Source organism: Echiichthys vipera (assembly GCF_963691815.1).
Source record: "Echiichthys vipera genome assembly, chromosome: 12".
NCBI classification, from domain to species: Eukaryota; Metazoa; Chordata; class Actinopteri; order Perciformes; family Trachinidae; genus Echiichthys; species Echiichthys vipera.
Genome location: NC_139837.1, coordinates 11,944,006 through 11,959,898, shown reverse-complemented (window position 1 = coordinate 11,959,898; position 15,893 = coordinate 11,944,006). Strand labels below are relative to the sequence as shown.

Below are 15,893 nucleotides of genomic sequence, written 5' to 3'. Positions count from 1 at the left end.
TCCTCCCAGCCTAGGAGCCCAGTGTGTTGACACGTGCCATTCTCTGTTTGAGGCTGTGCAGGAGGTGTTTAGGCAAGCAGTCCCAGTAACTAGACAAACGCTCCCTGTGCTGCAGAACAGCCTCCATACAGAACCTAGAGAGAGGGGACGGGTAGATATGAGCATAACATACTAAAAAGGAAAACATCTCAGCTTCAGGTGTAAAATAAAATCACACTCACCGAACTAGTGATTTGGGCTGAACGTTGAAAAGTAGTAACTCGTTGCTATGAGCCTGTTAAGGGAAAAAAAATCAAATTGAGTAGAAAAAATGTAAAAAATAATAATTAAAAAAATGTTTTATTTAAATATGACTTACAGCTCTGTGGTGAGACAACAGGTTGTTTGCACACCCTCCAAACACAAACACCTCTCCGTCAGGACCAGAGCATGCTGTGTGCCACAGCCTGAAATACACAGCACAATGTCAAAAATTGTCTATGTGCAGTATGTTTGCTCACAAACACCCAAATAAGTAATTTGGCTTAAACTTAGTCTATGAGCACACAAACATTAGTGTTTACAATAAGACGAGAGGATTACCTGGGGCTCTCTGTGTGACTGTGTTTGAAAGGCTTCCATTCATTCTTGCTCACATAGTACAGCCAAGCATCACCTGGAAAATGAATAATAACTCTCTGAGACCAGCGATCACTTTGAGGTGCCAAGGGCTTTTTTGCTACTTCAGAACAAGTGTCAAACTTACTCAGTGTGTCTCTTTCTGTGGTGAAACCTCCAAATAATAAGATGTGGTCTGGTGACACAGGAGTGAAGGAGTGCCAAGACCGTCCCACAGGACCCTGCTGGGGAACGCTCCTACCACAGGATTAGAGGGGAACATTATAGCAAGAAAAACACAAGTGAGGCATGTTAGATTTGCACATTTCAAAGGATAACCTAATATTATGATGGGTTTTAGCTACTGTTTTTCAAGATTATTCTGTGGTGGGACCTACGTAAATGAAAACACCACTTACATTTCATGCCACTCCCATGTGTCCAGGTCAATATAGTACAGGTCATTTAGTCTGTAGTTCTGAGGATTGACAGAGATTGAATTTGGAGTAAATCATTTCATAGTGAACAGGTAGGTAATATCAACTGTATGACAAGAATTCATACCACTGAGGTTATATTGAATTTCCCTTACCTTGTACCGTCCCCCAAACACATAGCCTCTGTTACCAACTGTGGCACAAGCATGAGCTGCTCTGGGTGATGGGGTGTTTCCCTACATCAGGCCACACCAACACAGAAAATGGATAATGTCAAATGTTTTTCAGTGATTCTAACATATGTAATATAGAGAAATAACTCTGATTAAGGCAGGGTAAAGGGATAGGACAACGGGTGAAAAATGAAGAGAATGGTTAAAAAGGATGAGGCTTTTGTTTTCTATTGGGCCCTGAGTTACCGTAGTGTTGGGCTGGCTCCATGTGGATGTCTCCAGGTCCAGGATATGGATGTGGTTGTTCCACCCTCGTCCGGGGCTGTCCCACTGCAGCAGCAAACAAATTTAATTTTTTTTAAAAGTCAAATGTTATAAAACAGTGTTTTTACAGGAAATAGACACTCAGCTTTATTTGCATAACCTGATATGAGAGTTTTTCCTTCAAACTAATACAATTTAGAAATAAACACTGATAAAAAACAAAACAATGCCATACACTTGATTTTTGTCTACAGACCATAAGTGAAGATGATTCATCATATTCAAATGTCCCTTGATGAGGTCCTTGTGCAGCGTAGCCGTAACCCCCAAAAAAGATAAGTCTGTGGAAACAATATGAGACAAAAGTCACTGTTATTAGTCTTGTGCCTTTATTATTTAGCATTCACCACTTATACTGCGGTTAATGTGATCACATGGCTGACACCTGATGGCCACATAAACATTCTGAGGTGTGCCAGATTTTCAACATCAATGTTTACTAAACATCAAAATCTATGGGGAGAAAAGCCATCCCTCACCTGTTCTTCTGAACCCAGCACCCGAGCTTGTCCTTGGAGGATGGTGGTGCTCCTTTAAGATCCCTCATTTCCTCCCAAACAAGGCTGGGAGCTCTCAGGGGCAGGCGGTAGATCTGCAAAGCACAGCACAGAATACAGGAGTTCTGCATTAAAATCGCAAAGAGCAGGCTCATCTGCTTCAAGGTCTTATGATCGACCATGAGACAATCGTTTGAAAATAACAGAACGTTACGACATTTGCTTAATGCAGCACACACACTGTACCCGGTTTGTGTTTCCCCTGGCGTGATGACCTCCAAATAAGTAGAGGACTCCATCAACACACACGCCACAGCTTCCTGACATGGATGTGTGCAGGTTACCTTCGGCTACCTGCTTTGTCCTGTGAAGATAAAGTTTTTTTGTTGTTTTGACATAAAACTTTACATAAAATTACGTAAATTAAGTTCTGATGTCAATGGTATCAGTATGCAGGTTTAATAAAACAGTTATTACCATATTCCTGATTCCATGTTGTATGTCCAGATCTCATTTCTCGGCAGATACAAGTCAAAGAACCCGTGGTTTTGAGCATTCTTATATAGAGGGAGAATACAATTGTATTCAAATGCAGTCGTATGTAGTAAACATTCATAATAGTATTAATACATATAGTTTTAAGGACATTTATCAAATAAACTCCTTACCTTGTATCCACCCCAAACATACATGATGTTTCTGTCAACCACTGCGACATGACCACTGCGCTCAGCTGGGGTATCCAACTCAAACGATTCAGATGCTTCAGTTTCCAAGAGCTGTTCATCCTCCACCTCTTCCTCTTCCTCGTCATCTTCCTCGTCCATATCGTCATTTACCATCCAAGCAAACAGTCTATCATCTTCATCTCTGTCTGAGTCATTGTCATCCTCCCCGGCAGGCTGATCCCCAATGTCTTCCTCCATCTCTGCCATTCTATCTGCCATGTCGGTCTCTACTGTCTCCTGTCAGAGGCAAGAAGCCAGAAAGAGAAAATGATCTAGGTTAGTGCTGATATGTTTGTTTTTATTAACCGATTAAGTTGTCTAGTTTTGGGCCTCTTCCCAGGACTGTGTGAGATTGATTGACATCTTCCTGAGTCTCCTGTCAGCAGTATTTCACCTGTTAAAGCGGGACAAAGTACACTTTTGTATCATTCTTTAATGCTAATCAGCCAGAATAAGTGAAACACCTGTGAGGCTGTTCAAGGGCTTTAAAATTGGACAAATAGAAAATGCTCACATTCAAAACACTGAATATCAGAGAATTATTTTTCAGCTAGTCCTAATTTATTTCATTATTTTATTTAGGATTCCCCATTAGCAGTAGTAACAACTATTCCTCCTGGGGTCCACACAAAAGATAAAACAAAACAAAACCTTCAACAATACATACAGACTTCCGCACTGTACATACACTTAAATAAACAATACTGTAAAGTAAATAACTCCACATTGACAATAAAATATAGCTCTACTGATACATTCACATTTCTAATGGACTAGTACCAGTGTATACTAGTGTCTATATTAAGGTAAACAAAACAAACTCAATCCACATCCATATACCTCTACTATATGCAGCTTAACATGATTTCCTTTCAACTAATTGCTAATTTTAGTTTCTTTTTAAAACTGAACACATCCTATGAGATGAGAGCAGACACAACACTGGCCTGTTTCTACTAACCTTATATCCACACCTTCAACTTTTTACTCCAGTTTCAGCGAGAATTCATCTAATGTAGGTGTAGATAACACGGCTACTACTGACCTACTTTTCTAGCTTAACATTGAGTAAACAGGTTACTAAAACAACGTTAGCTTTGAGCTTAGCTTTTGTCTTAGAGAGAAGACGAACCGAAGGCCCACATTAACTGATGTGTTAGATACAAACTGCCCTAAACTACTTGGCTGGTCACCAAGACAACGAGCACGTAAGAGGTGAGTTACAGTAACTAACGCCGGTTGGCTAGCGTTTCACAACGTTTGTAAACTTGAAAACAATAAACAATGAAAAAAAAGCTCTAAAATTAAACAGACGCATTGGTTTTCGAAGCTAATATTATTTGTATGTAACTGCAATTCCATGTATGAATTAATACTCACCCGCCGTCGCCTTTTATTGTTAGATCGATGTTTGTTTTTCCTGCAGGTTTCAAAAGGACGCCATGTATCTGAGGTCAACACAGGCATTATGGGGGAACGACCGGAAGTTGTCGACTTCTTAAATCCGCCATATTGGTAAGGTCGAATTCTAAGTCATAGGACAGTATAAGGTCTATAGAATAGAATAGAAATACTTTATTGATCTCAAGCCGGGGAATTGCAGGCATGGCACCATTTATTAAAAAAACAGTCTAAAGAAGTCATAGTATAGCGTGTCAAAAAAAGAAATTAAAAAAATCAAAATTGATTATGTCCAAAAATGCTTAAATTAGTGGTCGTAGGATGTCTTAAGCAGTCATGCCAAATTAGTTGAAAAAAAAATCAGAGATGTGTTTAGCATGTCCAACAAACTAGCCCAAAAAAGTCAAAATGTCCCAAAAGTCCTTTGTGGTTACAAGAACCTCCAACTAAAACACTCTACAGACTACAGTACAGACCAAAAGTTTGGACACACCTTCTCATTCATCTTCTCACTATTGACATTGTAGATTCACACTGAAGACATCAAAACTATGAATTAACACATGTGGAAATATGTACTTAACAAAAAAGTGTGAAACAACTGAAAATACGTCTTAGATTCTAGTTTCTTCAAAGTAGCCACCTTTTGCTCTGATAACTGCTTTGCACACGCATTCTCTTGATGAGCTTCAAGATGTCGTCACCTGAAATGGTTTTCACTCCACAGGTGTGCCCTGTCATGGATAATAAAGATACTTTGAGATTGCAAATATGATTAATAAAAATCCTAATTTGACACTCATTGGCTAGTGGAATTTCTTTTAAAAACTAAGACAAAGATGTCAGCATGTTCAGTACGAAGAATAAAACCTTTATTTTTCATGACAGAACGTACAAACAAATACATACAAAATAAAACACTACAGCGATTTGATTATAAATCAAATACAAAGCAAGTGAAACATCAACTTCTAAATCCACGCTTTTCTTTAGAGTCCTTGAAGTTTGCTGTGAACACACAAGAACACAGTTGATTAGCATGAGCATAAATGATGGTTGAAGCTACAGATATCTGTAGTGAATGATGTGGAGGAAAGTGAAACATCAAAAACACATCCCACCTGTCCTCAACAGTTCTGTTGGATGGGTAGTACACTTTAAATGTGAAACCACTTTTTGGGAATGAGCCCTGTAGAAATAAATAATTTAAAAATGATGTTAGTGACAAATACAACATGAGTCTATATTGAAACAAGACCAAGATATATATATATATATATATATATATATATATATATATATATTGTTTTTAAAACAGCCCTCATTTAAGTTTCTGTTTCTTACCGGGTTGACACATAGGCAGTCTGTGTTTTTGATGCTGAAAGGGTCATATTTGTCTGCGAAAACGATGACATCAGGGACTGGGTAGACATGCAGGGAGTAGTCGTACGCCCAGAATACAGGACTGACATACAGAGGCAGTGGAGTCAAGTGACCCTGGGATAGGATGGTCTTGACAAACTGGCGAGAGGAGGAGGGAAATGACAAGATCATTTATTTACAAAAATAAAAAGAACATTTCATAATGTGTTTTTGTCAGAAATGTGACCAGGCCAGGTAGTTTACCAACATCATGCAGCAACAACCCATTGCTTAAAGTGAAATTTCGGTGTAAAATCATCCCAGGCTCTTTTTGAGCAAATACACCCAGTGAAAAAATTGTCTCGGAGGCTTATTTGATAACAGTCTCTAACAGCCACATTCGGCTAACAGGGATTAGCTTGGGAGGAAAGTTGAATGCATTAAAACGTCTTTTTTAACCACTAATACTGCTGCAAATAACAAATATCCTCAGCAGCAGCATGATAAGAGTCCTTTCACATTAACCAAAGCACCAACAATGTTGTGAACACAGAGTTTATTAAAAGTGTTTTGAAAGACTTACCTACTGGCCCCAGCTCCTCTCGTAGTAAAGTCCATTTAAGTTGATTACCAAATACAATCCAAAAGGAAGGAGCCCATGGATGATTTTTTCCAACAAAACACGTAAACGTTGTGGTTTGTGGCAGTTTGGTGAAATATCTTTACCTCCAGTCTATCCGTAGCCGGTTGCTGCACTCGTGGAATGGCATTCTTCTTCAAGCACGCCTTCTTTGGGTCAGAAGCTCTCCTAGGAATTATGAAGTCTTCTTTTCCTAAATGTTTGCTTCAGACACGGTAATCCCTCTGCCTAAGTGTCTAGATCAGTGTCTCAATGTCCAGATTTAAAACAATAAGTCACTAGTCTATCAGAGCATGGTCATCGCACCTCAATGGCAGCCTATGAAAAGTTTCTGGGTTGTAAGCTTTCATTTTTGTTTCGCAGCCGGGAAAGATACAAACACGAACCATCCTGTCTCTCTTCACTTCAAATTGCAGGCTAGTCGACTTTACCTGTGCCTGCACTCACTGTGTGTCTTCCAGCCACACGCCCACTGCCCCCTGCCCCCTCACATGACGTTTCAGTGCTGCAGGAAAGATATTTTGGGACCTTTCCAAACCTTTTATCGTCTATTATTAACCTATATTTCACCAAACTGCCACAAACCGCAATGTTTACATGTTTTGCTGGAATAAATCATCAATGGGCTATTTCCTTTTGGATTTAATTTGGTAGTCGACTTGAATGGACTTTACCATCAGGAGAAACTGGTACGAACTACGTTGTTGGTGCTTCGGTTAATGTGTAAGGACTCTTATCATTCTGCTGCAGAGGTTTGGTGTTATTTGCAGCAGTGTTGGTGGTTAAAATAGCTGTTAAAATGCGTTCAACTTGCCGCCCCAAGCTTATCAGTGTTAGCTGCATTTGGCTGTTAGAGACTGTTAGCATCTTTGTCGGATTCCTCCGTTAGTAGTTCGTACACGAAAAAAAATGTCTCGATGGCTTATCTGATGTGTGTATTTACCCAAAAGGAGCCTGGGAGGATTTTACACCAAAATTTCACTTTAAGGAGCAAGAAAGGATTACAAAAACTACGGGGTACGAAGGTTTGTCCAAAGAAGCTGAAACTCACATGGTTTGGAATGTCAAGATTATTGTTGGGAAACCGGACGCAGTTCCTGCACATCTTGTTGACCAGGTCTTCCCTGATGATGACGATCTCCTGGCTGCAGTATTGGATCCTAACAACAACAACAACAACAACAACAACAACAACAACAACAACAAAGCAGTCACTTTTGGTTCCTAAAACAGAAGTACTGTCAAAAATTTCTCAGCCGTGTGTACACCAGAACCCTGACCACTCTACTGTACATAATTTAGACAATCAATAAAATCTTTTACCTGCACGGGTTAGTAGTGAACACTGAAAATGGCACCCTCTGTCTGAACTCCTCTGTGATGTGCTCTGCCAAAGGAGGCCTATGGAAAACATATTTATCCACATTTGTCCAAACATTGAACAAAACTTACTTAATGACGTCAAAAAGCAGCAACTCTGAATTTTTACCGTGGCAGGATGTTGCCTGGACCAGGGTCTTCAGGGCCAGGAACAAACACGAAGCGACAACTGCAGGATGAGGGTGAACAAATTTGAGTCAAATATTTTAAAACTTGAATACTTTAAGATGCCCCGTGGGGTTTTCTTAGAAACAGACAACATGTATGTTTACACTTGAGTGTATCTCCTTCATCATAAAATATTTGTATAGCTGATTTTAGGTTTAAGTTTTTAAATCCAGAATTCTTTACATCCATGTTAATTAGCTTGTAGTCGTTTTCTTCTCTATCTTGGCATGTTACTGTCGCCAATAGATCAGCAGAATAGTGTGAAACCATTGACAGGAGTGTATTGTGTCGCCTGCATGTGCACAAGATAAACAAAGGGACCCACTCAGAAAAAAGAATAAACAAGAGCAGATAAGACTAACCGCTCTATCACGTCCTACCTGCTGTGAATGGTGGGGTATGCACATATAGCATCAGCAAGAGACTTCAGTGACTCTAAAAATAATTAAAAAAAAAGAATTGTATTGTGAAATGCTGCCAATTTATAACTCTATTCAACATACATATCTCAAAATCTACAGTATGTTATTAAAGCTGACGACTCACCTTTGAGTGATTTGATCTGTGTTTTTCCATACGGGGCAGAAGAGAAGTTACCACAGAAAATGAAACAGGTAGGGGGCATCGAAGCATAGCCTGTAAGAATAAACAAAGCAAAGCTTAATGTGATTGGTGTCTCATAACGTGTATATAATTAACCTGTAAAGTCTAAGACTACGACACCAGATGGTAATGCCAGACCTGAGAACATGACGTTGAGCTTTTCCATCACTTCGACACTGTCCAGCCACAAATCAGAGACAATTACAAACATGGCGTCCTCATTCTCCTCCTCCAGCTGCTTCAGCTTGGCCGAAGCCTTCACCGAAGTGGTGGATGGTCCACCAAAGAAGTTCAGATTACCGTAGTATGCCCTGGCAGAAAAGCAAGGATCATCAGTAACTCACTGTTCTTTCACATGAAGCTGTGTCCAGTTTCTACAAGAGTTCACTATCCAGTAAATGTGACCTAATACTGATTTTAAACCCAAGTGAAATATATCATATTGGAAAACTAATATATAATATTGTAACTGGAAACAGTCTCCATACTGACCTTGTGCCTGATGACGGCTCTGTTGGTGGAAACCCAAAGCCATTGACGTGAAAAACCCTGTCCTCGTACCAACCTACAGGACAACAGGCAAAACTTTACTAATAATAATCCCAAAATTGTTTAATATTATTACATATTTTCTTTTCATTGTCTTTTGCTGAATAAGTCTTGATTTTCCCTCCTGGCAAGGAAACATTTAATTTCGTAAACATTTTTACCTTTACTGAATTATGATCAGCTCTTCATAAATGCACCTGAGCAGTGTCTAAAGAAGTTAAGTTTTCTTACTGCCTGTGGAAATCTTGTACACCACTATTCTCTGTATGCTGCTGCTAAATGGCCGTCCTTGTATCTCTGCAGATTGTCACATTGGATGTCTTTTATATACTGTATACATTTCTCCTTGGTCTGGTTCTTTCTTATCTCTGTACATACATCATGCATGTGTAAAAACACTCTGCAGATGTTGGGCCCAAATGTTAGAACAAAACCAGGCAAAAAGATATGCTGCCTCCTCTTCCTGGAATGATGTTCAGAAGAACCTAAAATTGTCTAACCTCATTACGGGAATTCAAGTCCATTGTAAAGCATCGAAAAAATAGCTCTTGGTTAATGTGATTGCTCCTGATTTTTTAAGCTTAAAGCGTTTGAAAACTGGAACCTAACAATGTAACAATGTTGATGCTGCTCTCCTGGCCTGGTCACTATGTTAATATATACACTGCAGTAGTAGTAGTCGTAGTAGTAGTCGTAGTAGTAGTAGTAGTAGTAGTAGTAGTAGTAGTAGTAGTAGTAGTAGTAGTAGTAGTAGTAGTAGTAGTAGTAGTAGTAGTAGTAGTAGTAGTAGTAGTAGTAGTAGTAGTAGTAGTAGTAGTAGTAGTAGTAGCAGCAGCAGCAGCATTAGTAGTAGTAATAATAATCTTACCCTCTGCCAGTACAAAGCAGGATTCTGTGTACAGGCCATTATGAAACTGGTGAGAATCTAGTTAAGGAATACATCCACTTTAGAAGCAACAAAATGCTGTACAATATAAAGCAGATTTTGTATTTGCCCCAACAAACATTAAAGGATATTGCTTTGGACATTTCCAGCTGTACTGTTCCACTTGGGTCTTCCAGGTAAAATTTACCCTTAAAAGAAATATTTTAACAAATGTTTTAGAACATATACATTGTACTGAAAAACAGCCCTCCAAGAATGAATCATCACTAACTTACTCACCTCTTTCATTTGTGTGACCATCCCTAGTACAATCACCTCTCCCAGTTTAGATGTGCTACCAAGCAATGCTTCAATTGTCTTGAGCTACAAAAGACATATCACAAAAGAACGTGTTTGTCAAATGCAAAACAGTCAGATGTGTTTAATTTTTCGATTAGTGTTTTTTAAGATTTGTTACCTGAAATTTGTTTTGACCCTCTTCGACAGCAGCTCCTATTGCAGCTGGGGTGAAAAGCTGGTGCCTATGTACACGCTAAAAGAAAAATGGATGTATAAATACAACATGTAAGCGTCACATACATGCATAGCAGCATCAGTCTGGGGTCAGTTCGGACATTTAATAATGACCACTGACCTGTTGTAAGATGGTGTAGCGCTCCCTGAAAAGTTCAGCTTTGTCTTTGGCCAAACCACACAGACTGGGCGTTGAATGGCTTGTCATACTAATGCTGAAGAAAAAAAGCCGAGATAAAAACTTTGAAAACTTTGTCTGCAGAGTGTGTCAAGAGTATAAACAGGGTCTAACACACGCAGGCAAAAAACGTAGCGATTCTAAATGAAATAATATTGTGTTTATTTTGACACAAACAAGAAAGAAACTGTCCGTTTACTCACGGTACAAATTTCTTCCGCTCCACGCTGTAAATGTATCTGGGCACATCAAAGGCTCCAATGATGTTGAAAACATTATCTCTGGAAGAGAGTCAAACAACTTTGAGCAATTCATCCTAGCACAATGTAGTTTGTGGTGTAACTGTTGCATTATGATCGGGTTAATCAAGAAGAAAAACCCTTACATGGTTTCATCACAAGACTGAGTGCAGTCCTGAACAGCACTCTCCACCACAGACAGCTCTATCATACTGGAGGACACTGTTGGGAAAACACAAACTGTGGTCACAACCTGCAAGCACGCTTCAGGAAAACACAGAAACACATCCAAGTGCTGCATACAGAAGATACTAACTTAACACACAGGGACCTGTGGAGACACATAGTACTGTGCTTACATGGTTGCTTTTCCACTGCATCCAGGACCTTTTCAATAATATCATCCAGTTCAGAGGCGTGGACAGACTCCAGGGCCTCCACAAGGTATCTGCTGGCATCACTGGAGCACAAAAGGAGCACAAAACATGCATATGTTGATATCGTGTCCTCCTTCTGACTGATATAGAACTTTAAAGGCTAAATTTTCTTTAAAAAAGCATACGTGCACTTGCTTCAAATAAAATCAAAATCACTATAGCCACTTCTAAATGTATGTATTTATTGTCTGCACTTTAGTAGGCTGACATGTTTTAGAATACTCATTGTTTGCTTGTTTGGTATTACATAGCAGTTTTAATTTAAGCTGGGATTTGAAGCGTCAACTTAAGCGTAAGCATTACAAGCATTTGATGTGTCAGTAAAAGTGTAGGCTGTGTGATGAAAGTGTTTTTGGTTGCTCAAGGCCCTAACTCAAGGATGTCCGGCTGTCCCGGGGACAGAAAAACATTATCAGGGAGAATACAAAAATACATTTAGGGACGGTCGCTGGACAAACGCTAGACCTAGCCTAAAAAACACACAACTGTGATGTAGACTTGTGGAAGAATACACAATCTCAAGAGTTCAGACACGTTGTCACACACACACACCACACACAGGCATGCACACACAGAACTAGAAGATGTTTAGGCATGATCTAAAGTAAATATAAACCATATACAACACCTGAAAGTAAAGCAGAGACTCTGCCTTAGAGAGGGGATTAATTTAGGAGAAGACTGAAAATGTAGTCTGAAAGAAGATGTTTTCCACTATAACTTTTACTAGGAAAGAAAAAAAACTTCTCCATATTTATCAAGGCTATTAGGCATGATCTGAAGTATATGCAACATAAATCACTTGATGGTAAGGCAGCAACTGTGCATTACAGAGAGGGAGCAGACCCAAAATGCAGTGTAAAGAAATATGTGTATTATCCCTGCAACCGGGAGATGTTTTAATAGAAGATAAAATACTGAAATTGACGTTAGTTGAAGAGAAATCCCTTCTGCTGACATTTAAACAGGAATTTCCAGATGAAAAACAGTCGAAATGTCAGTGCACTATGCTACCATTTCATAGTTCCTGTCGGCACTGTCATAACATTAGGCAGAAAGTATGGACCCGTCCAGACTCGCTGCTACATTAGCATTACCGTTAACGTAGCAAACATTATAATAAAGTTTTACTATTATTAATGTACATACGGTCGTAGTATAAGTCCCCGCATCTTGAAGCCAGCGGACACTTTTGTCTTTATTTTGCGAGCGACATCCATGGTTGTTTGTTATGTCCAAGTCAAGATTTGGCGCTAAATGTCAACTTCCGTATGTATGTCATCACTTCCGCCAAGACTCGCGCACCAAATGTAAAGAAAAGCAGCACGGACAGACATTATTTTTAAAATTGTGGTATATATAATCTAATTCTGCATGTGACTTGAGTTTGTATATAGTTATATGTAATTGTCATTGTTAAAAATACTTAATTTTCAATATGAACTAAGCATGTATAAAAAATAAAAATATATATATATTATTTTTTTATACAGACTATGGTTCAGAGGTGTAATGATATGATTGATTTTTCTGCATAAAAACACACCTTTCCCTTTCATCAACAGTAGCCAGATGTGGATTCGACATAATAATAATTATAATAATAATAATAATAATAATAATAATGATAATGATGATGATTATAATAATAATAATAATAATAATAATAATGTAATCATTTAGCAATGATAACTTTTCAGCATGCAGTAACAAGAGTCATCTAAGGAGATTTTATTGTAATAAGAAGATCGAAGTCAGGATTTTTTCCAGGTACAGCCGTGTCCTTACACAAAAAAGGTACAGCACAAAGAAGGGGCACTCTCCTTGTGTTTACATCACATGTACATGATGTTATGGATTTAACAGCATGCAAAGTATATTTCACAGGGAATTTTGTATTTTTCAAAAGGAGGTATTACATGATTGAATATCTCGCATAAATACATACACAAAGACAAATCCTTCCCTTACATTAACAGCAGCCAGGCATGGACTCCGCATTTGAGGGTCACTGATTTGAGCTGGTGTCCCCTGAGAGGAGTGGACACACGGCTGTGGGAGGTTTAAGCTCAAGAGAAACAAGTTGTGTACGTGTTACAGCTTACTTTAGACAAACACAGATGGCAAAACACACAACTGGCACTGAGTATGGTCCTAGTTTTAGTTAAAGTTGAGTTTCTATCTATCTATCTATCTATCTATCTATCTATCTATCTATCTATCTATCTATCTATCTATCTATCTATCTATCTATCTATCTATCTATCTATCTATCTATATACCTACCTATCTATTAAACAACACATAAAACAGCTGGAAAACCCTTTGCAACAAAGTAATGACTAGGAAACCCACGACAGTTACCGAACTGTAGAAGAGACTACAAGAAGAATGAACCAAGATCAAACCAGAGCAGTGTGAGAAACTAGTGATGTCCTGTGGGCGCAGATGTGCTGAGGTCATTCAAATCAAGGGCCTCTACACTTCCTATGATTTTTTGACAGCATTGTGCAAAATCTATTTTCGAGAATCCCAGTGTCCGACACTCCAGTGGGCAGATCATGGCATTTTTTTTGAAGGACTTCAAACCAATGAGTAAGAAAATGTATATATTTATATGCCCCTTTGGTTCTTTTATTCTCTTTATGAAACATATTTTCTTCCATCAGGTGATGGATGGCTGTTTCATATTTAAACAAAGTGGAGAGAAGCTGAGCATCCCTTTTAGACTCAGCCGAGGCAGCAAAGCATAAATAATTGCAGACTGTGCTATCAAAAATTGCTAGATGTGCATATTTCATTATGATTATGTGTTACCTGTCCAAGGTTATGGTACACAACAAGTCCAGGCAAAGACTCTGACATGATTGTGTTTGGTGAAGTAGTCCTTGACATCCTCACAGTATCACAGAGAGACACTCAAGGCTGGATTAGTATCCCCAGGGGCCCATGGGCACTGAAGCTTAATGTGAGAAAAAGCTACAAGCAAAGGGACTTTAAGATTAAAATGATTCTTAATTCATTCTCTTGCTTGTTTCTCTCCAGGATCACAGCAATGACACACTCATTTATATGCAGCCACATCCTCTATTCAGCTAAACTCTTTTATGAAATATAATAAAATAGAAATGGAAAAAATGACTTTTCCGTCTGAAAGGATTTGTGAGGGTTACATGGCAACGAAAGTGTGGAACTAGGAAGTACTCACACATCTGATTCTTCTCCTGCCTCCCATATTTCTGACAGCAGTACAGAGGAGGATGTCTTTCTACAGGCCTTCAATAAAACAACAGCAGTAAGTCAAACAAATGTCTTAAATACCAAGCATCAGCATTTAGATTATTATTTATGTACTTTAGTGGGGTGGCATTTTTTTATTGTTCAAATGGTGTTAAATGTTATTGGTTTTTATGTACACATTGCATATTACATATTTATGTACATGTTTTATTTTTGCACTGCCCCATGAAATGCACATAGACTGTACAATGTTTAATGATAAAATGGCAAGTGAAAATGTTTGACTTGTTTAACAGTCTAGTCTACATAAATCAACGCTACAGTGGCAAAAAAACAATCATTTACCCCTAGAAACTTTACACAATATCAAAAATATATGAAGAATAGAATAGATGTCACACATGCATGTTCAAAGACTGTATCATTGTGTTTCACCACCAAGTAGCATTCGGCCCCTATGTTTAGATGTGGCTCGATCTTGTCATCACTTGAAAAGCAGCTGGGACAAACTGGGCCTGCAGCTCTCTCTGTTTCCACACATTCCTTCTTCATAGCGCTGGAGTCCTGCGGAGACTGTCATCTGAAAGTGAAACAAATAAAAAAATAAAAATAAATAAATAACCCCAGCTCAGCTACTTTTGCAGGGTTTTCATGTATTTAAAACTATAGCTTTAAACAGTAAATACGCAAAACAGCTGGGGTAAAATTCCAGAACAATGTTATGTTTAAGTAAATAGCCAAATGTCTGACCAAATGCTCACTCTCAAAGCAAGTAACCCGACGTTCTTGCTTGTTATAGGGAAGGTTTTCGTTGCCACCGTACTCTACGGGGGAATTGTTGGGTCTATGTAAATCATAGACCCAACAAGTCATATAGTAGGGTCTTTACCTACTCTGTAAAGTGTCCTGAGATAACTTTTGTTATGATTTGGCATTATAAATAAAATTGAATTAAATTGAATTGAAGTAACAGGTAACAAATAAGTAGAGGGTGCCTGGAAAAACCAAGGAGCCTGCTCAAGCTGGTGCTACTTTCACTGCTTCACCATGATAAATAAGGATTGAGTACATGCAAAAGCCGTGGGTGCTGCCAATTTGTTCAAACACACGTGAGATGTAATTAAGCAACTGAATAAATGCAGTGAATGTAACTTTGTTGTTTCCTTGGAGTGTTTGAATTTTTAATCATGAACATTTTATTACGGAAATTGCTGATTTGAACACAAAGACAGACAGCGTATTTCAGAGTCCCTGTGTGGACTGGTGGCTGGAGAGGTGCCAGTTCATCTCCTGGGCACTGCCGAGGTGCTGTTAAGCAAAGCACCGAACCTCTAACATCTCTCCATTGGTTGCATGTATATAGGTCCTGCATGAGTGTGTGTATTTCAGGCCTGTGTGTGTAAAATGAAAAATAATAGAGTGAAAATTGAATTTCCCCATTCGCGGGTCTAATAAAGGAATTCTTCTAGATTATTGCTGCAACGAGCTTTTATTTTTACAAGTCAAACAGGGACCGGAAGTTGTATTTTATTTTGTAACCT

At 38.7% G+C, this 15,893-nt stretch overlaps 2 protein-coding genes across 2 annotated transcripts; both read right to left on the bottom strand.

Annotated features, from left to right (window-relative positions):
* Positions 1 to 4: 4 nt before the first annotated feature.
* On the bottom strand, positions 5 to 4,209 carry klhdc2 (kelch domain containing 2). Its single transcript, XM_083924206.1, has 14 exons — positions 4,137 to 4,209; positions 2,697 to 2,993; positions 2,506 to 2,585; positions 2,275 to 2,392; positions 2,011 to 2,123; positions 1,728 to 1,812; positions 1,454 to 1,537; positions 1,190 to 1,270; positions 1,017 to 1,075; positions 746 to 855; positions 583 to 655; positions 359 to 446; positions 222 to 274; positions 5 to 134 (listed from the first exon to the last, which is right to left on the bottom strand). The coding sequence occupies exons 2-14, from the start codon at positions 2,973 to 2,975 to the stop codon at positions 11 to 13; spliced, it is 1,347 nt and encodes a 448-aa protein (XP_083780332.1). The 5' UTR covers positions 2,976 to 2,993; positions 4,137 to 4,209; the 3' UTR covers positions 5 to 10.
* A 937-nt stretch (positions 4,210 to 5,146) lies between these two features.
* On the bottom strand, positions 5,147 to 12,355 carry pole2 (polymerase (DNA directed), epsilon 2; the record flags this gene model as incomplete). The annotated part of the gene is made up of 19 exons (XM_083924574.1): positions 12,262 to 12,355; positions 11,035 to 11,135; positions 10,822 to 10,897; positions 10,640 to 10,717; positions 10,380 to 10,473; positions 10,203 to 10,277; positions 10,025 to 10,108; positions 9,865 to 9,933; positions 9,728 to 9,773; positions 8,803 to 8,875; positions 8,449 to 8,621; positions 8,254 to 8,343; positions 8,088 to 8,142; positions 7,649 to 7,708; positions 7,483 to 7,560; positions 7,211 to 7,319; positions 5,502 to 5,678; positions 5,279 to 5,346; positions 5,147 to 5,165 (listed from the first exon to the last, which is right to left on the bottom strand). The coding sequence occupies exons 1-19, from the start codon at positions 12,330 to 12,332 to the stop codon at positions 5,147 to 5,149; spliced, it is 1,596 nt and encodes a 531-aa protein (XP_083780700.1). The 5' UTR covers positions 12,333 to 12,355.
* Between the last annotated feature and the right edge of the window lie 3,538 nt (positions 12,356 to 15,893).